Below are 21,232 nucleotides of genomic sequence, written 5' to 3' on the forward strand. Positions count from 1 at the left end.
TATAGTAAATATATTATTTTAAATACTGTATATATATTTTTAAACATACATTTTTACAGACCGTATATTTTACATCAGTTATATTTTGTTTGTTTTTAGTCCGAGCTGTCAGCTACCCTTAACCCCTCCCATATATCTCTTAAGACCATCCAGTTGTGATTTCTAACTGCCATATATGTATTTTCCACTCTGTGCTGTGATGTTTTACAAAGGTTCTGAACCTTTATATGCTCATAGTTTCTTCAGATTGTAAATTAAAGAAATATTTTTGCTAAGAGTTGTATTATATTATTGATTATGACTATTCAAATCACCCAGAAGTGCTATTTCAAGTTAGCTCCTAATAAATGTTGATATTCTTTTGACCATTCCTGAACCTGCGACCAAAAACAAGCTACATATGGGCAGTAGCAAAACAAGTGATCTAATGATTGTCTCTTTGCAAAATCTCCAGAGGTGGGATGGTTGTATCCCCTATATAACATTTTATTGATTGCAAGAATTTTATATAATCATTTAAATTAAGTTTTGAATCCGGCGTCGTTTTATGCATCAATTCATAAACCATGTGCCATGGAATCGGTACATCGAACATCTCCTCCCAACTATTTTGCAACCTGTATGGAGCAGCTGTACATTTTTTGGTCCTTAAATAAAAAAGTACACCAGTTTTATTTATCATAATCTTTAACCAATTTTGGTCTTTAATGCAGGACAGACAAGTTCCTTATCTTCTCCCCCTTCCACTTGCCTCCTCCATTTTTGTGGTAATACTGCAATCAAGTTGGTTGTAACTTTGGATAGAGCAGACATTTCCATATATTTTTGTTAACTGCATGTGACATACATTAACTCCACCAGTTCGATTTATGATATAAATTGACAAAGGTAAAAGTGGAAAGGTGGAATAAAAGGTGGAATAAAACAAAAAACTGGTTTTAAAAAAAGCGATATTTTGGAGATTCATTCATTTTCAAAAGGCCATTCTTGAACACTGGGTGTTCCATTCTTGCTAATCTGCTAGAGAACCAGTTCGGATTTAAGTATAGTTTTGTATGACTGAAGCCTTTAGTGAGAGGTCTAATGCATGAATATTTAATCATTTCTCCCTCCGAATTCATATTCATTATATAAATAGGCCCGTTGAATTGTGTCTGGCTTGCCATTCCAAATAAAGTGGAACATTTTTTGCTCATGTAATTGAAGTGATCATTCATACAAGTACGAATGATTAAATGAATATAAAAGTACAGAATATGTTGACTTTTGTATCAGGGTGCTAATGGCTAAATATTTTGGCTAGGTGGATGGTTACAAAATGGAGGAAGGTGGAGGGAATGTATGAGTGAGGCTGGTGGCAGGAGTCTCTGATCTGGGGCATAACTCAGTGAGCACCTGGCTGCCGACTGCATAACCTGCCAGTGGGAGCTCTCCCATCATACAGACTACACAAAAATGCACTATTATGGTTGCTTTGGCAACATCTCTGGATTTTTGCATTAGGGGGCGGAGGGGTATACTATGAAGTTACAGTTGAAGTGGGAAGTTTACATATATTTAGGTTGGAGTCATTATAAAACTCGTTTTTCAACCACACCACACATTTCTTGTTAACAAACTATAGTTTTGGCAAGTCGGTTAGGACATCTACTTTGTGCATGACACAAGTAATTTTTCCAACAATTGTTTACAGACAGATTATTTCACTTAATCACAATTCCAGTGGGTCAGAAGTTTACAATACACTAAGATGACTGTGCCTTTAAACAGCTTGAAAGATTCCAGAAAATGATGTAATGGATTTAGAAGCTTCTGATAGGCTAATTGACATAATTTAAGTCAATTGGAGGTGTACCTGTGGATGTATTTCAAGGCCTACCTTCAAACTAAGTGCCTCTTTGCTTGACATCATGGGAAAATCAAAAGAAATCAGCCAAGACCTCAGAAAAACAATTGTAGACCTCTACATGTCTGGTGCATCCTTGGGAGCAATTTCCAAATGCCTGAATGTACCATGTTCATCTGTACAAACAATAGCACGCAAGTATAAACACCATGAGACCACGCAGCCATCATACCACTCAGGAAGGAGACGCGTTCTGTCTCCTAGAGATGAACATACTTTGGTGCGAAAAGTGCAAATCAATCCCAGAACAACAGCAAAGGACCTTGTGAAGATGCTGGAGGAAACAGGTAAAAAAGTATCTATATCCACAGTAAAACTAGTCCTATATCGACATAACCTGAAAGGCCACTCAGCAAGGAAGAAGCCACTGCTCCAAAACCGCCTTAAAAAAGCCAGATTACGGTTTGCAACTGCACATGGGGACAAAGATCATACTTTTTGGAGAAATGTCCTCTGGTCTGATGAAACAAAAATAGAACTGTTTGGCCGTAATGACTATCGTTATGTTTGGATGAAAAAGGGGGATGCTTGTAAGCCGAAGAACAACATCCCACCCGTGAAGCACGGGGTGGCAGCATTATGTTGTGGGGGTGCTTTGCTGCAGGAGGGACTGGTGAACTTCACAAAATAGATGGCATCATGAGGATGGAAAATTATGTGGATATATTGAAGCAACATCTCAAGACATCAGTCAGGAAGTTAAAGCTTGGTCGCAAATGGGTCTTCCAAATGGACAATGACCCCAAGCATACTTCCAAAGTTGTGGCAAAATGGCTTAACCTGTTAGGGCTAGGGGGCAGTATTGACACGGCCGGATAAAAAACGTACCCGATTTAATCTGGTTACTACTCCTGCCCAGTAACTACAATATGCATATAATTATTGGCTTTGGATAGAAAACACCCTAAAGTTTCCAAAACTGTTTGAATGGTGTCTGTGAGTATAACAGAACTCAAATGGCAGGCCAAAACCTGAGAAGATTCCATGCAGGAAGTGGCCTGTCTGAGAAGTTGTGTTTCATCTTGGCTCTTTTTATTGAAGACTGAGGATCTTTGCTCTAACGTGACACTTCCTACGGCTCCCATAGGCTCTCAGAGCCCGGGAAAAAGCTGAACGATATCGAGGCAGCCTCTGGCTGAAACACATTATCGCTTTTGGCAAGTGGCCGATCAGAGTACTATGGGCTTATAGTAAATCTGACTTTGGTGAGTGCTAAACTTGCTGGGTGTCTAAATAGCTAGCCCTGTGATGCCGGGCTATCTACTGAGAATATTGCAAAATGTGCTTTCACCGAAAAGCTATTTTAAAATCGGACATATCGAGTGCATAGAGGAGTTCTGTATCTATAATTCTTAAAATAATTGTTATGCTTTTTGTGAACGTTTATCGTGAGTAATTTAGAAAATTCACCGGCAGTGTTCGGTGGGAATGCTAGTCACATGCTAATGTAAAAAGCTGGTTTTTGATATAAATATGAACTTGATTGAACAAAACATGCATGTATTGTATAACATAATGTCCTAGGGTTGTCATCTGATGAAAATCATCAAAGGTTAGTGCTGCATTTAGCTGTGGTTTGGGTTTATATGACATTATATGCTAGCTTGAAAAATGGGTGTCTGATTATTTCTGGCTGGGTACTCTGCTGACATAATCTAATGTTTTGCTTTCGTTGTAAAGCCTTTTTGAAATCGGACAGTGTGGTTAGATTAACGAGAGTCTTGTCTTTAAAATGGTGTAAAATAGTCATATGTTTGAAAAATTGAAGTTTTTGCATTTTTGTGTTTTTTGAATAACGCGCCACGGGATTACACTGGCTGTTACGTAGGTGGGACGATTTGCTGCCACCTACCCTAGAGAGGTTAAGGACAACAATGTCAAGATATTGGAGTGGCCATCACAAAGACCTGACCTCAATCCTATAGAACATTTGTGGGCAGAACTGAAAAAGCGTGTGTGAGCAAGGAGGCCTACAGCCTGACTCAGTTACACCAGCTCTGTCAGGAGGAATGGGCCAACATTCACCCAACTTATTGTGGGAAACTTGTGGAAGGCTACCTGAAACGTTTGACCCAAGTTAAACAATTTAAAGGCAATGCTACCAAATACTAATTGAGTGAATGTAAACTTCTGACCCACTGGGAATGTGATGAAAGAAAGAAAAGCTGAAATAAATCATTCTCTCTGCTATTATGCTGATATTTCACATTCTTAAAATAAAGTGGTGATCCTAACTGACCTAAAACAGGGAATTTTTACTCAGATTAAATGTCAGGAATTGTGAAAAACTGAGTTTAAATGTATTTGGCTAAGGTGCATGTAAACTTCAGACTTCAACTGTAGGCAGATTGTCAGGATTTTCTAAAGCGAGCCAGCTTCAGCTAGCTTCACATTCCAACTCAGGCTTCATTCTATGTTACGAAGGTGGATATTGATCCTGCACCTGCCGCTAACTCAAACCAGGATTGCAACTGCACGTGTGTCGCAGCTGTATAGCACAACGAGTCGAACGCCAAACTCTTCATTGAGACAATGCTGGAACAGCAATCTACTGTAGGGGCAAATCCATTACATATTTTCATTTTTTCAGAAACCAAAATGAAAGACAAATTATCCTGAAAATTCAGCCTATGGTGGTTAATAAACTGGGTGTTTCGAGCATCTAATGCTGATTGGCTGAAAGACGTGGTATATCAGACCATTTACCATGGGTATTACAAAACATGTATTTTTTCTGCTCTAATTACATTGGTAACCAGTTTAAAATGGCAATAAGGCACCCCGGGTGTTTGTGGTACATTGCCAACATACCATGGCTAAGGGCTTTATCCAGGCACTCCGAGCCGCGTCGTGCTTAAGAACAGCTATTAGCTGTGGTATATTGGCCATATACCACGCCTCCTCGGGCCTTATTTCTTAATTAGAAGTGCCATCTTTCTTTTATTACACGTATCATTAATGCCGTCTTATCAATGAACAGGCACCCTTTTTTCCAATCCTATAGATCAAATAATGGTCATACAAAATGCCATTGCTAAATTTGCAGTTTGATAGTTATTTTAATATTAATATTTTTAACACAAAATATTTGATCAATCAAATATTTAATCAGTCATCTTCCTCAAATGAAAGGGAGGATGATGTAATTTTTGCGAGAGGGAGAGAATCTGATTTCTGGCAAAAATGTGAGTTACCTTCGTGGCAACGGTTATCCCAAGTTTAATTCAATTTAGTTTAGCTCCTCTATCCCGCTTCGTAGTATACCCCTCAGCTGTTTGGTTTGGTAGGTGAAAGGTGAAGAGCGGTAGGGGCGAAGGGAGGTTACACTAAAGTAAGGTGTAGGCTGAGGCATAGCTCAGTGTAACTGGAGAACCCGCATGGCTTCGACTGCAGTGTGAATTATTTTCCATATAAACAGTACCTCTCTCTAAGTAAAACAGACAAGTTGATCTTTTCTAATTCACAAAGATGGCCATTTTCATTTTCTCTTTAAAATGCCAAAATGTAAGAAGAGGCAGGTAAATACATTTTTTATATATAATGGGTTACATGATGTAGTCTGTGTGATAGACTTACATCAACAAATCTTTGCTGAATAGAAACCTGGCTTTTAGGGCATCATAACAAAACCATGGTAAACTAAATTGACTTTCTCTGCGTCACTTTAGAAGATAACTATATTTTTCAATTTGCTTAAGAGACTTCAAACCCAGATTTCTTGACAAATGACCAAAGTCACTAAAGGAGGGTTTATTTACAGTACACTACATTATCTAGAGACGCCAAGCCCCCCCACCAAAACTGATGTGGCTCTGCTTTATGTATTCTTTGAGTATTAGAAATACCGGTCTCTGACGTAAAAAAAAAAAAAATTACACTCAGCATTCACATGATGGCTTAAAGGTGAAAAATATAAGTGGTAAGCTCATGTTCTCTGTCTACCTGATAACGAGAGTTTCAGAGAAAAACATGAACACAAGAGCTGTGGTATATGGACAAAAACCCATTGGAATGATACGTTTATAACAATAAAACTACTACTAATTTGAAAGGCATAGCTATCAACGTACCCGTTAGCAATTGGCCATATTAGCAGACTTAATTCATTTCAAACATCACATTTCCGTATAGGTAACTATTTATATTTACTGATATCCTCGGTAAGTGGTCAGTTCGGTCGTCACGATATTTTTCTGTCTATCATCCCCGCTCTTATGAACACAATATCGAAACGGTGTAGCTGCATGCACCCAACATGAACTTTTTAGAGGTTTGGAGGCCCCACAAACACTTTCTCTCTTCGGAATCACCTCAAAACGCACTCGTCAGTTTACCTCCCCTCATGTCAATTGGTATGTTATTCGTCCTAGTCTACCCACCTAAAAATCCACCTTCACCCGTTACGAGGATAAACACTAACTTCATAAACAGCCATCATTGTTCACTTAGCTGCTCCACAGCCAATGGGCTTGGTTTAACTTTAGGAGCTATGGCACTGTAGCTCATTCTAAATCACAGTTACACACTCACACCTTATGGCAGTAAACACAAGTAACCGCTGCATGATTCAATTATTCCAAGTGTAATGTTGACACCTTTATCTTCCTTCAGGGCCTATTGACCTCCGCAGTAGACGACAGAAAAAAAGAAACATTGAAACTGACATAAGAATTGGGCCCAGGAGCTTCAAAACATTGTGGGATTCAGAGTGAGTCAACATTGATGTATAGTTATTTTTAAACAAGCTCTGAGGCAGGGAGAAAGAGGGACCTGAGCAATACGAAAAAGTTAAACAACAACAAGAGGCCTTAGGAGGACAACAGACTGAGCGTGAACAGAGGCTGAGTAAGCAGCTGAGCCCTATGGATGTTTCATACCAAATCATAGCGTGGCGTAAAATCACAGGGCAGCATGTAGCCTAGCGGGCCAGTAACAGAAAAGTCGCTGGTTCGAATCCACGAGCCGACTAGGTGAAAAATCGATCGATGTTCCCTTGAGCAAGGCACTTAACCCTAATTGCTCCTGTAAGTCGATTTGGATATACAGGCGCTCTCGCGCGAGTTCAGTCTGATTCTCAAAGTAGGTGGTGAGGGGGGGGGGTCGTCCTTGAAAACAAGCCCAGCTGGAGAAATATTCTGATATTAGTTCGTTGTTGATACGAATGTGTTTGTTTGCACAATTGGACTTAAAATGTAGGATAATGGGTCTGATAGTCTGATCGGCCATACCTTGCAACAGTACTAAAATGGCGGAATAGAGAATGACAAATAGTAGATAGTGAAGGGTTTGACCTTGAAAAGACGTACAGCTGGTGATACAGATTTTTTTTCATTGTTAATAAGTGTTTGTTTGCGTCGGTGAAAATCAAATAAAAGTGTACTGAGGTTGGTAGTCCGGTCGGCCATACCTTACAACAAATTATGTATGTATTATGTACAGTATATATACACATTAAGAGACGGGTGACAGGGGTTGAGGAAGATGTGCTAGGTGAGGGCAGGGTGTATAGAGCATGAACGCACAACCACTGACATGACCAATTTCTACCTGAAAGGTTACGTATGTATAGTGCCTAACGTGTGTGAAGTCAGAACAAGGCAAAGGGTTTTTCTGACCAACTTATAAGAGCTCTCTCAGCCTATTGCGGACAGTCTGAGCACTGATGAAGGGATTGTGCGTTCCTGGTGTAACTCGGGCAGTTGTTGTGACTAATCCTGTACTGTCCCCGCAGGTGTGATGTTCAGATGTACCGATCCTGTGCAGGTGTTGTTACACGTGGTCTGTCACTGCGAGGACGATCAGCAGTCCATCCTGTCTCCCTGTAGCGCTGTCTTAGGCGTCTCACAGTAAGGACATTGCAATTTATTGCCCTGGCCACATCTGTTGTTTTTCAGAGTCAGTAGAAAGGCCTCTTTAGTGTTCTAAGTTTTCATAAATGTGACCTTAATTGCCTACCGTCTGTAAGCTGTTAATGTCTTAACCTGTTGGGGGTAGGGGGCAGTATTTACACGGCCGGATAAAAAACGTACCCGATTTAATCTGGTTATTACTACTGCCCAGAAACTAGAATATGCATATAATTATTGGCTTTGGATAGAAAACACCCTAAAGTTTCTAAAACTGTTTGAATGGTGTCTGTGAGTATAACACAACTCATATGGCAGGCAAAAACCTGAGAAGATTCCTTACAGGAAGTGCCCTCTCTGACCATTCCTTGAGCTTCTTGACTCTGTTTATTGAAGACTGAGGATCTTTGCTGTAACGTGACACTTCCTACGGCTCCCATAGGCTCTCAGAAGGCGGGAAAAAGCTGAATGATGTAATTCCAGCCCCAGGCTGAAACACATTAGCACTTTTGGCAAGTGCTCTATCAGAGGACAATGGGCTGAGGCGCGTACACGAGTCGACCCCATGTTTTTATTTTCTATCGTCTTTGAAGCTAAACACAGATTCCCGGTCGGAATATTATCGCTTTTTTACGAGAAAAATGGCATAAAAATTGATTTTAAACAGCGGTTGACATGCTTCGAAGTACGGTAATGGAATATTTAGAATTTTCTTGTCACGAAATGCGTCGGATAGTGTCTTGAACACACGAACAAAACAGAGGATATTTGAACATAACTATGGATTATTTTGAACCAAACCAACATTTGTTATTGAAGTAGACGTCATGGGAGTGCATTCTGACGAAGACAGCAAAGGTAATAACATTTTTCTTATAGTAAATCTGATTTTGGTGAGTGCTAAACTTGGTGGGTGTCTAAATAGCTAGCCCTGTGATGCCGGGCTATCTACTGAGAATATTGCAAAATGTGCTTTCACCGAAAAGCTATTTTAAAATCGGACATAGCGAGTGCATAGAGGAGTTCTGTATCTATAATTCTTAAAATAATTGTTATGTTTTTTGTCAACGTTTATCGTGAGTAATTTAGTAAATTCACCGGAATTTTGCGGGGGGTATGCTAGTTCTGAACGTCACATGCTAATGTAAAAAGCTGTTTTTTGATATAAATATGAACTTGATTGAACAAAACATGCATGTATTGTATAACATAATGTCCTAGGGTTGTCATCTGATGAAGATCATCAAAGGTTAGTGCTGCATTTAGCTGTGGTTTGGGTTTATGTGACATTATATGCTAGCTTGAAAAATGGGTGTCTGATTATTTCTGGCTGGGTACTCTGCTGACATAATCTAATGTTTTGCTTTCGTTGTAAAGCCTTTTTGAAATCGGACAGTGTGGTTAGATTAACGACAGTCTTGTCTTTAAAATGGTGTAAAATAGTCATATGTTTGAGAAATTGAAGTAATAGCATTTCTAAGGTATTTGAATAACGCGCCACGGGATTCAACTGGCTGTTGAGTAGGTGGGACGATTTCGTCCCGCCGACCCTAGAGAGGTTAACGATCGTTCCACAGGTACATGTTCATTAATTGTTTATGGTTCATTGAACAAGCATGGGAAACAGTGTTTAAACCCTTTACAATGAAGATCTGTGAAGTTATTTGGATTTTTACGAATTATCTTTGAAAGACAGGGTCCTGAAAAAGAGACGTTCCTTTTTTTGCTGAGTTTATAATAAAAAAGACGAAAAAGCACTCCTCTACAAAACATGTAAATTACAATGTTCACTCACTTGTGTCCATAAAGCAAACAGCACAAAAATGAACACATCTATACACTCAATGAAATGCGTCAATGAAATTGAACATTGCCTATGTCATGAAGTGGCCCTTTCTGGGTATAGATAGTGGCTTCCCCCGCTCTCTCACTCTCTCCTACACCCAGGTTCTGTTATCTCAGGCCATAAATTCCTGGCGGAGACTCTCTCCCCCTGGTCATGCAGAAAGAGAGAACGAAGGATTTCACATGGCGAACTCCTAAATCCCCAAAATGGGAATTTGAAACAAAATGTCCACTTGTGAGAAGGTAGGAATGGTCCGTGGACACTTAATGACGGGTGTGTTTCATTTGGTGACCTCAGAGAGAACAGGAAACACAACTATATTTCTGAATGTGTACATTTCTCAATTATGGGGTTTTCATCTAATTCTTGTATAAAATGAATGAGTAAAGATGAAACTATTTGTGAAATGATGTAATGTGATGTTAAACCTTTAATTGAGAGAATTGTATTCCCTTTAAAGTTTAAATAAGTCATTGGCCCGCCCCCATGAGCACAGACATGATCTGGCGTCATATAACCACCTTTTCTATTGTTACAAATAAAAACCCCTCCTGAGGAAATCCTCTTCAGACCACAAAAACCTCAGTATAAGCTAAGGTGGCAATGGTTGTTGAATTCCTAACCAAACCACGTGGAGCATTGGCTACACGGTGGGAAATGGTTAAACTCTGAGACTATCGATTCCGACAGAATAAGAGCAAATCTTAGATACTAATTACTAGTATGCAGCTAGAAATGATGTAAACCTGGGATGCTATTACCGATAACCGCTGAAACAACTATTCTATGAGAACATTTCTGAATGGTACTCTGAAGTATCCATTCTAACCATGAAAGACTGATCTTCAGGGAAGCAGAGAGAGAGAGAGAGAGAGACTCGGATGAACTCTCCAACAGACTGACTGACGATTCCAACAGAGATCACGACGACACACTGAGCGTAAATATATATTGATTGCAATTATTCCCGAATGAGTGAGCGTTCATGTGCAAAGGGTTAGCATTTCAATTAATAAAAATATAAACTGTGTAGGGATTCCTTTTGTCTTTCCCGCATGTTCTCAGTCCACACCCACTTTCCTTTCTCCACCAAGCCGTCATATCGGCTTAGCCCACTAGGGAACCTCCCCTATCAGTTCCTTGTAACCATATCTACTGTTTGTTTGTTTATGCATTTCTGTGATTATTTAGTTAGTTAGTAAATAAATGTTTAAGCCAATTGGTGTATGGATGATTCATAGTAAAGGCTGGGTTCGTGCAGATAACCAACCATTTACGACCTTTGGAATGAGAATGACGTGAGGTAAAGAATAATTCATTAATTAGAAGACTAATTGATGAGATATTAAAATATCTGAATAGTTATATTAGAAAAATTATAACTTTGTAATCTGAAGATTTTCCTTGGTGCCCCAACTTCTTAGATAATTACATTTACATGATTAGTTTAATCATGTAATAATAATTACAGAGAATTGATTTGATAAAATAACAGTCTTCACTTTTAATGATGCCAAAGACACGGCAGCTACATGACTCCAAGTATAATACAGAAGTCCAAAAAAACATGCCTCTGTACCTTATCCTACCTCATTTGCACACACTGTATACAGACTTTTCTACTGTATTATTGACTGTATGTTTGTTTATTCCATGTGTAACTCTGTGTTGTTGTTTGTGTCACACTGCTTTGCTTTATCTTGGCCAGGTCGCAGTTGTAAATGAGAACTTGTTCTCAACTAGCCTACCTGGTTAAATGAAGGTGAAAAAAAAAATGAAAAAAAAAGAAGCTTTAACTCCTTGTCAGCCTGTTAAGGAAGAGTCATAGCATAGCTACTTCCGAGTTACCAGTAAGTAATTACCATTAGTAAACCAGTAGGCGGTGCAGTAACTCACTGATCTCTAACATCTTGTCAATGATGTCATCTTTGTCAAGTCCCATAAGAATCTCCTCTGTTGCCATCAAAAGGAACGCTTCAAGGTTCTCTTGAGTGAGGGAGGTTCTTAGGCGGTTCTTCACAAATTTCAATGTGGAGAAGGTCCTCTCACAAGCCACCTGAGTGATGGATAGGGTGAGGAGGAACATGTAGCCCAAACCAATGATGTGATACGCATCCGTGAGCAGATTGTACTGAGACAGGAGAAGATGGCATCATATCGGGCAATTTTAACATGTGGAACAACTTCTGCTCACCAACTCCACACTTTCATCAGGATCTTCAAAGCCTTCCCCTGATTCATCACTGGCGGCGGCGGCCCTGGTGTTGTACTCCTCCAATGCTGACTGTTACAGTCTTTCTCACTGTTGTGCAAGGCTGATCAGTTCAGCCTGCAATGCCTCAACAGTGGCATGTTCATCAAATTCCAGTAAGCATTTGCTGAACTCCTCAATGGCTGTCTTTGGAAGGCCCCTTTCTCTGACCTCAGGAAAATTCTTCGGATTCATGCAGGAGACATCTGCACACAGCACTGCATTTGCTGCATAACGGCGGTGAATACTTTCAACACAGTGTCCAGTACCACATTGTGGATCTTGATTTTGTAATCCATGTCTGCGTTAGCAATGGGCTCGTATGGATTTTTTACTTTTTGACCATGTCATTTCCGGTCACAACTTGCAGACTTGTTTACGTGCTGCTGTGCGTTTTGTTGCCAACCTTACTTTGCTACCTGACAACTTTATGGTTTTTAATTACCGTTTATATTTTTAGTTTTTTAAATCACTCAAATTTTTTCATTCAACTTTTTCACTCCAGACGTTTTATCTGGACATGGTTCGTCAGGACTTCCAACAGCCGAAGCTAAGTAGTAACATTAACATGATGCCATCTAATTGCAGTCGCTGTACTCATAATATACAGGAGAACGCTCGCCTTACGGCGAGGATAGCTGTGCTGCAAGCCTAGCTTCAGACGCAATCGTTAGGCAAGGGTAATTTCAGTGTAGGAAATGATGAAACAGCGTCTGTGCCACCAGTAAGTACAGATAGTAAGTTAGTATAAATCCCATCACACAGTCCCCACAGCCGGACAACTTTCTCATGGCTTCTGGAGGGAAATGCTGTAGGAATGCTCAACCGGTGTCGCTCATTCAGCCGACAGAAACTTTCAACCGGTTCTCCCCATTAAGCAGCGGGTCGGAGTCAGAGCCAAGCCTTTTCTGGTCTCTACTCCTCCCTTTACAGGGTCTGAGACGCCGAAGCTTCCCACCATTAGCTCTGACAAATTGAAAACCCTAGTAATTGGCGACTCCATTACCCGCAGTATTAGACTTCAAAAGAATCATCCAGCGATCATACACTGTTTACCAGGGGGCAGGGCTACCGACGTTAAGGCTAATCTGAAGATGGTGCTGGCTAAAGCTAAAACTGGCGAGTGTAGAGAGTATAGAGATATTGTTATCCACGTCGGCACCAACGATGTTAGGATGAAACAGTCAGAGGTCACCAAGCGCAACATAGCTTCAGCGTGTAAATCAGCTTGAAAGACGTGTCGGCATCGAGTAATTGTCTCTGGCCCCCTCCCAGTTAGGGGGAGTGATGAGCTCTACAGCAGAGTCTCACAACTCAATCGCTGGTTGAAAACTGTTTTCTGCCCCACCCAAAAGACAGAATTTGTAGATAATTGGCCCTCTTTCCGGGACTCACCCACAAACAGGACCAAGCCTGGCCTGTTGAGGAGTGACGGACTCCATCCTAGCTGGAGGGGTGCTCTCATCTTATCTACGAACATAGACAGGGCTCTGACTCCCCTAGCTCCACAATGAAATAGGGTGCAGGCCAGGCAGCAGGCTGTTAGCCAGCCTGCCAGCTTAGTGGAGTCTGCCACTAGCACAGTCAGTGTAGTCAGCTCAGCTATCCCCATTGAGACCGTGTCTGTGCCTCGACCTAGGTTGGGCAAAACTAAACATGGCGGTGTTCGCCTTAGCAATCTCACTGGAATAAAGACCTCCTCCATTCCTGACATTATTGAAAGACATTGTGATACCTCACATCTCAAAATAGGGATACTTAATGTTAGATCGCTCACTTCAAAGGCAGTTATAGTCAATGAAGCCCCAAAATTGTCCTCGCTAGAAGCCTGTGTTTCAGACATAAGGAAGTGGATGGCTGCAAACTTTCTACTTTTAAACTCGGACAAAACAGAGATGCTTGTTCTAGGTCCCAAGACACAAAGAGATCTTCTGTTGAATCTGACAATTAATCTTGATGGTTGTACAGTCGTCTCAAATAAAACTGTGAAGGACCTCGGCGTTACTCTGGACCCTGATCTCTCTTTTGAAGAACATATCAAGACTGTTTCAAGGACAGCTTTTTTCCATCTACGTAACATTGCAAAAATCAGAAACTTTCTGTCCAAAAATTATGCAGAAAAATTAATCCATGCTTTTGTAACTTCTAGGTTGGACTACTGCAATGCTCTACTTTCCGGCTACCCGGATAAAGCACTAAATAAACTTCAGTTAGTGCTAAATACGGCTGCTAGAATCCTGACTAGAACCAAAATATTTGATCATATTACTCCAGTGCTAGCCTCCCTACACTGGCTTCCTGTTAAGGCAAGGGCTGATTTCAAGGTTTTACTGCTAACCTACAAAGCATTACATGGGCTTGCTCCTACCTATCTTTCCAATTTGGTCCTGCCGTACATACCTACACGTATGCCACGGTCACAAGACGCAGTCCTTCTAATTGTCCCTAGAATTTCTATGCAAACAGCTGGAGGCAGGGCTTTCTCCTATAGAGCTCAATTTTTATGGAATGTTCTGCCTACCCATGTGAGAGACGCAGACTCAGTCTCAACCTTTAAGTCTTTACTGAAGACTCATCTCTTCAGTAGGTCCTACGATTGAGTGTAGTCTGGCCCAGGAGTGTGAAGGTGAACGGAAAGGCTCAGGAGCAACGAACCGCCCTTGCTGTCTCTGCCTGGCCGGTTCCCCTCTCTCCACTGGGATTCTCTGCCTCTAACCCTATTACAGGGGCTGAATCACTGGCTTACTGGTGTTCTTCCATGCCGTCCCTAGGAGGGGTGCGTCACTTGAGTGGGTTGAGTCACTGACGTGGTCTTCCTGTCTGGGTTGGCGCCCCCCCCCCTTGGGTTGTGCCGTGGCGGAGATCTTTGTGGGCTATACTCGGCCTTGTCTCAGGATGGTAAGTTGGTGGATGAAGATATCCCTCTAGTGGTGTGGGGGGCTGTGCTTTGGCAAAGTGGGTGGGGTTATATCTTGCCTGTTTGGCCCTGTTCGTGGGTATCATCGGATGGGCCACAGTGTCTCTTGACCCCTCCTGTCTCAGCCTCCAGTATTTATGCTGCAGTAGTTTGTGTTGGGGGGCTAGGGTCAGTCTGTTATATCTGGAGTATTTCTCCTGTCTTATACGGTGTCCTGTGTGAATTTAAGAGTCTCTCTCTCTCTCTCTCTCTCTCTCTCTCTCTCAGGAGGAGCTGAGCCCTAGGACCATGCCTCAGAACTACCTGGCATGATCACTCCTTGCTGTCCCCAGTCCACCTGGCTGTGCTGCTGCTCCAGTTTCAACTGTTCTGCCTGCGGCTATGGAACCCTGACCTGTTCACCGGACGTGCTACCTGTCCCAGACCTGCTGTTTTCAATTCTCTAGAGACAGCAGGAGCGGTAGAGATACTCTCAATGATCGGCTATGAAAAGCCAAATCACATTTACTCTTGAGGCACTGACTTGTTGCACCCTCTAATACTGTGATTATTATTATTTGACCATGCTGGTCATTTATGATCATTTGAACATCTTGGCCATGTTCTGTTATAATCTCCACCCGGCACAGCCAGAAGAGTACTGGCCACCCCCATAGTCTGATTCCTCTCTAGGTTTCTTCCTAGGTTTTGGCCTTTCTAGGAAGTTTTTCCTAGCCACCGTGCTTCTACACCTGCATTACTTGCTGTTTGGGGTTTTAGGCTGGGTTTCTGTACAGCACTTTGAGATATCAGCTGATGTAAGAAGGGCTATATAAATACATTTGATTTGATTCTGCCAACTCACCTGGTTCTCCCTTCTTTTTTTGTTCTCTTCTCTGGGAGAGCAATCTGAGCTTCGGCATCACAGTCTGATGATCCTCCAGAATGCCTTAGGCCCACTCAACAAAGTCGTCTGCTGCCCTCTTCACACCCTTAAAGTCTTGGGCACGCTTTCTCAGGTTATCCTCTGTTCCCGTCACCAAGTGCTGTGCTGTTACGATATCCATGCCAGTTGTTTGAAAGTATTTAGAGAGAGGGGACATCTGCTCAAAAATCCTGAGAAAAACCTCAGCTGTAAGTATGGTTTCATACTTTAGGAGAGCATCCTTGTACCCTTGGGCCTTGCTTCATATGGCAGGTTTAATGGTCACATCCTTTTCAATTCTTTCCATAGTGATGACCACATCGGTGTAAAGTGCATGGTCAGGCGTTGCAAAGCTTCCAAATACTTTCTTCAAAGCCTCGTCTTTTGCCCACCAGTGTGTTTCACCAATTACATCAAGCTGGCTGTGTCTCCTGTCCTCACTGGTTTCCTCCCATAGCTTCATGCGCTTGTAGGAATCTCGAACGTACACTGCAATGTCATTCAGTAGTGAGAGAAGGGATTCACTTGCCACAACAACCCCAGTGGTGTCAGTTAGCACAAGGTTGAGGACATGTGAGTAACACCATATGTGTACTTGGTTAGGAGACTCTCCTGTGAGCAATGCAGAGAAGCCCCTGTATTGTCCCTGCATATTAGCTGCTGTCTGTTGCATTACCAACACACTGTTTGATATCTATGTCCATCTTCTCAAGGGTCTGTTTCACCAGGTCCACTAAGTACTGTCCAGTCAATGACTCACAGTCAATGACCACAATGAGTCTCTCATGGACAACATCAGTGACATATCGTAGAACTACTGCACACTGGTCTTTGGATGTTAAATCCTGTGTTGTGTCCATTTGTATTGAGAACATCCCTGCATTTCTCACTTCAACAGCAATTGTCTGCTGAATCAACATTCTGATGACTTCAATTACTTTATTTGCTGTTGTTTTGGACATCATAGTTACCAAGGACCCTCTTCCTTACTTCCCATCTGCTTCTTGCTCTTCTCAATGCAATCACTAACATGCTCTTGTAGGCAGACATAAGCTCAAGAAACTTGCCATGATTGACGGCAATGTTTTCCAAGTTATATGCAGCGTCGTGTCTGTGTCCTTTGTAGCTAAGCCCACATTTACCAATAACTTTAACTACAGTTGAAGTCGGAAGTTTACATACACTTAAGTTGGAGTCATTAAAACTCGTTTCTCAACCACTCCACAAATTTCTTGTTAACAAACTGTAGCTTTGGCAAGTTGGTTAGGACATCTATTGTGCATGACACAAGTCAATTTTCCAACAATTGTTTACAGACAGATTATTTCACTTATAATTCACTGTATCACACTTCCAGTGGGTCAGAAGTTTACATACACTAAGTTGACTGTGCCTTTAAACAGCTTGGAAAATTCCAGAAAATTATGTCACGGCTTTAGAAGCTTCTGATGGGCTAATTGACATCATTTGAGGTGTACCTGTGGATGTATTTCAAGGCCTACCTTCAAAATCAGTGCCTCTTTGATTGTCATCATGGGAAAATCAAAAGAAATCAGCCAAGACCTCAGAAAAACAATTGTAGACCTCCACAAGTCTGGTTCAACCTTGGGAGCAATTTCCAAATGCCTGAAGGTACCACGTTCATCTGTACAAACAATAGTACGCAAGTATAAACACCATGGGACCACGCAGCCGTCATACCGCTCAGGAAGGAGACGAGTTCTGTCTCCTAGAGATGAACGTACTTTGGTGCGAAAAGTGCAAATCAATCCCAGAACAACAGCAAAGGACCTTGTGAAGATGCTGGAGGAAACAGGTACAAAAGTATCTATATCCACAGTAAAACGAGTCCCATATCGACATAACCCGAAAGGCTGCTCAGCAAGGAAGAAGCCACTGCTCCAAAACCTCCATAAAAAAGCCAGACTCCGGTTTGCAACTGCACAAGGGGATAAAAATGTGTACTTTCTGGAGAAATGTCCTCTGGTCTGATGAAACAAAAATAGAACCGTTTGGCTGTAATGACCATCATTATGTTTGGAGGAAAAAGCGGGAGGCTTGCAAGCCGAAGAACACCATCCCAACAGTGAAGCACGGGGGTGGCAGCATCATGTTGTGGGGGTGCTTTGCTGCAGGAGGGACTGGTGCACTTCAAAATAGATGGCATCATGAGGATGGAAAATTATGTGGATATATTGAAGAAACATCTCAAGACATCGGTCAGGAAGTTAAAGCTTGGTCGCAAATGGGTCTTCCAAATGGACAATGACCCCAAGCATACTTCCAAAATTGTGGCAAAATGGCTTAAGGACAACAAAGTGAAGGTATTGGAGTGGCCATCACAAAGCCCTGACCTCAATCCCATAGAAAATGTGTGGGCAGAACTGAGAAAGCAAGTGCGAGCAAGGAGGCCTAAAAACCTGACTCAGTTACACCAGCTCTGTCAGGAGGAATGGGCCAAAATTCACCCAACTTATTGTGGGAAGCTTGTGGAAGGGTACCTGAAACGTTTGACCCAAGTTAAACAATTTAAAGGTAATGCTACCAAATACTAATTGAGTGTATGTAAACTTCTGACCCACTGGGAATGTGATGATAGAAATAAAAGCTGAAATAAATCACTCTACTATTATTCTGACATTTCACATTCTTAAAATAAAGTGGTGAAGTTTTACTAGGATTAAATGTCAGGAATTGTGAAAAACTGAGTTTAAATGTATTTAGCTAAGGTGTATGTAAACTTCCGACTTCAACTGTATATAGGACCTTCCACCCCCACCTGGGTATGTATGCCTGATGAAGACCTAAGGGTTGAAATGTTGTTATAGTAAAATGACCTGGCAGCATGAGCAGCAGTGCGCGGCATTTTCCTTTTTCATGAATTCACCTACAACTCCAGCACCTACAAAACGTACCTGGATGTGCGTATGTTCTTCAGCTTTTGTTCATGCAATACAATTCTACTCCAATGCACTCTGCCTAGAAGAACATCTCTTGCATAGTTTGCTTTGCATACTATGTCTTGCATAGTTTGTTTTGGTATGTTACATTGAAAGTCGCTAATATTGTATTGATTCGATCACAATTCCAACAGTAGAGTGAAACGTTGATATTGTTAACTAAAGGGGAAAACTCTAGAAAGTTGAGTGAAGTTTTAATTTCTTCTGTGCGGCAGTCTGAGGGGAGCTGCAGGCCCGCAGCCTAGAGGTAACATTGGTCGTAGTTGCCAGGCGCTCCGGTTTGAGTGTGTCAAGAACTGCAACGCTGCTGGGTATCAAGAATGGTCCACTACCCAAAGGACAGCATTGGAGTCGCGATGGGCCCTGTGGAATGCTTTCAACACCTTACAGAGTCCATGCCCCGATTAACTGAAGTAGTTCTGAGGGCAAAAGGGGTGCAACTCAATATTAGGAAGGTGTTCCTAATATTTTGGACACTCAGTGTATATGTATCAAAAGAAACTCCTACACACTGCACTTTTTAAGTCTCATGTATTTACTGTGCTAACGCTAAGTCTCACAACCTTTCTGCTTCATCACAGCATTTGCACAAACGTCACCACAATAAAAACAAATTTAAGAAACCTAATAGGTCTATAATATATTCTGAAAAGCAGTGGAGAGCAACTCTAAGACCCACCCAGGAAGGTCCCAGTGAATCCGAGAGCCAGGAAGCTGGTGACCACCAAGACAGAGCCCAGGGCCATGAGAGCTGCCCCCGTGTAGAACACCTCTGGGCTGGCCATCACCTCCCACCTCGCCTGGGCCTTCATCGCCACTGTCATACTGGAGAGAGGGAAGGGGCGTAGGGGAGAAGGGGAGGATTAAGGGATAGGAAGAGGTACAGTTGGAGAGGAGCAGAAGAGAGGAGGAAAAGAGGGGATGAAAGAACAGAGAGAAGTGAAGGGAGATGAGAGAGAAGTGGAGAGAGAAGAGAGAAGGAAGAACAGAGAAGAAGGGGGAAAGGGGAGATAAGGCTAGAAATTAGCAGGCAGCCTTGTTTTTGTTAACAATCATACATATGAAACAGGAGAGATGATTCAACATGTATGTCAATGAAGTATGCAAAGCTGGCCTAGTTTCTTAAGGTCAACACATCACTGAAATTAAACTTGGGTTAATGTTTTGTTGAGAAGAGCAAACAAACAATTTAAGCAACGTACTGATAATGATGGCCAAAAGTAAACTTTCCCAGGGGTTTGGATTGAAAAACACAGATACTGTGTATACTCTGAGCCCTCTACGCACAATACCCATAACATGTTTAGAGTTTCATGATAAATGATCAGGGAACACCAGCGATATAACGGAGAATGTTCTCGATTACATTTAATATCAAAGTACACAGTAAAACTTTGAAGGACTCCCAACTTAACCCATGATCTGATAAGAAAACGTTTCCCATGACTTTATTTGGTTGTGATTTATTTGCTGTTGTCATGGACACTACGCAACAGGCTCTCAGTCTCACTGCAGAATTAGACTTTCATCTACTTTCTCCAAACATTACATATCGAAGTTGGTTGTTGCTCCTACTGTTCTGTATCGTTTGATTTCTCCAAATGTAAAACATGTTTTAAAGTTAAGGCACTCATTCTGAATAGTTAAAAGGTAAGGGTTAAGGTTTGGGATAGGGTTTAAACCAAAAAATTAAAAGCATTTTCCATGACTGGGATCATAGGATTACGCCCATGCACCACCCCCATTCACAACGCCCTAATAAAACCAGAGCCTACTTGATGGTAATAGCACTCACTGTTGCCTCTAGTGGCCAGTTTTGAATGCATTTCCCGACATCCTCAGGACATGGATGGACGTCCAACTTCGACGTCAATCTTGAACAATCTCCCTGAGTTGATGTTAACCAGACAGAGTTTAAAGGTGACATTCATTTTTTTTGTTATTTTCACACACAAAAAACTGGTGACAGAAACTTACATTCAACTGAAGCAAAAATAATGAATACTGACCAATGAAAATGACAGTAACAGAGAATTACAAAAACAGTGAGTTACTCCTCCCCTTCCATCTCAAATCACAGCTGCCACAGTGAGTCTTTGGCAGCAGGTGTTCCTACCAGATTCCCAGCACCCACACACAATTCCTGGTAGACTGCCTTTGAAGTTGAATGTAATGCTACAGAAATGTGCACATCACAACAATACAGACCCTCCTGCCAGCTTTCCTAACCTAGTTTTCTTCTGATACTAACCTATGGTCTGGCGCATAGGGGGTTTAAAGGGTGTGTTGTGTGTCTGTCATCAGATCTCAACCCAATTGAACACTTATGTGAGATTCTGGAGCGGCGCCTGGGCCAGCGTTTTCCACCACCATCAACAAAACACCAAATGATGGAATTCCTTATGGAAGAATGGTGTCGCATCCCTCCAAGAGTTCCAGACACTTATAGAGTCTATGCCAAGGTGCATTGAAGCTGTTCCGGCGGCTCGTGGTGGCCCAACGCCCTATTAAGACACTTTATGTTGGTGTTCCCTTCATTTTGGCAGTTCCCTGAGCATACACACATGAACAAACAAAAGCTACACACGCAGACACAGATAAG

General features: G+C 41.7%; 1 protein-coding gene across 4 annotated transcripts in view; it reads right to left on the reverse strand.

The window, feature by feature from the left end:
• The window catches only part of pemt (phosphatidylethanolamine N-methyltransferase), a 113,780-nt gene that overhangs the window by 24,560 nt on the left and 67,988 nt on the right, over window positions 1-21,232 (reverse strand). For all 4 annotated transcript variants that reach the window (XM_045701857.1, XM_045701855.1, XM_045701856.1 and 1 more), the window contains exon 4: window positions 19,310-19,455. In XM_045701857.1, coding sequence (XP_045557813.1) covers window positions 19,310-19,455 — 146 coding nt within the window. The remainder of the gene's footprint in view (window positions 1-19,309; window positions 19,456-21,232) is intronic.

The sequence above is a fragment of the Salmo salar genome, chromosome ssa19 (genome assembly GCF_905237065.1).
Source record: "Salmo salar chromosome ssa19, Ssal_v3.1, whole genome shotgun sequence".
NCBI classification, from domain to species: Eukaryota; Metazoa; Chordata; class Actinopteri; order Salmoniformes; family Salmonidae; genus Salmo; species Salmo salar.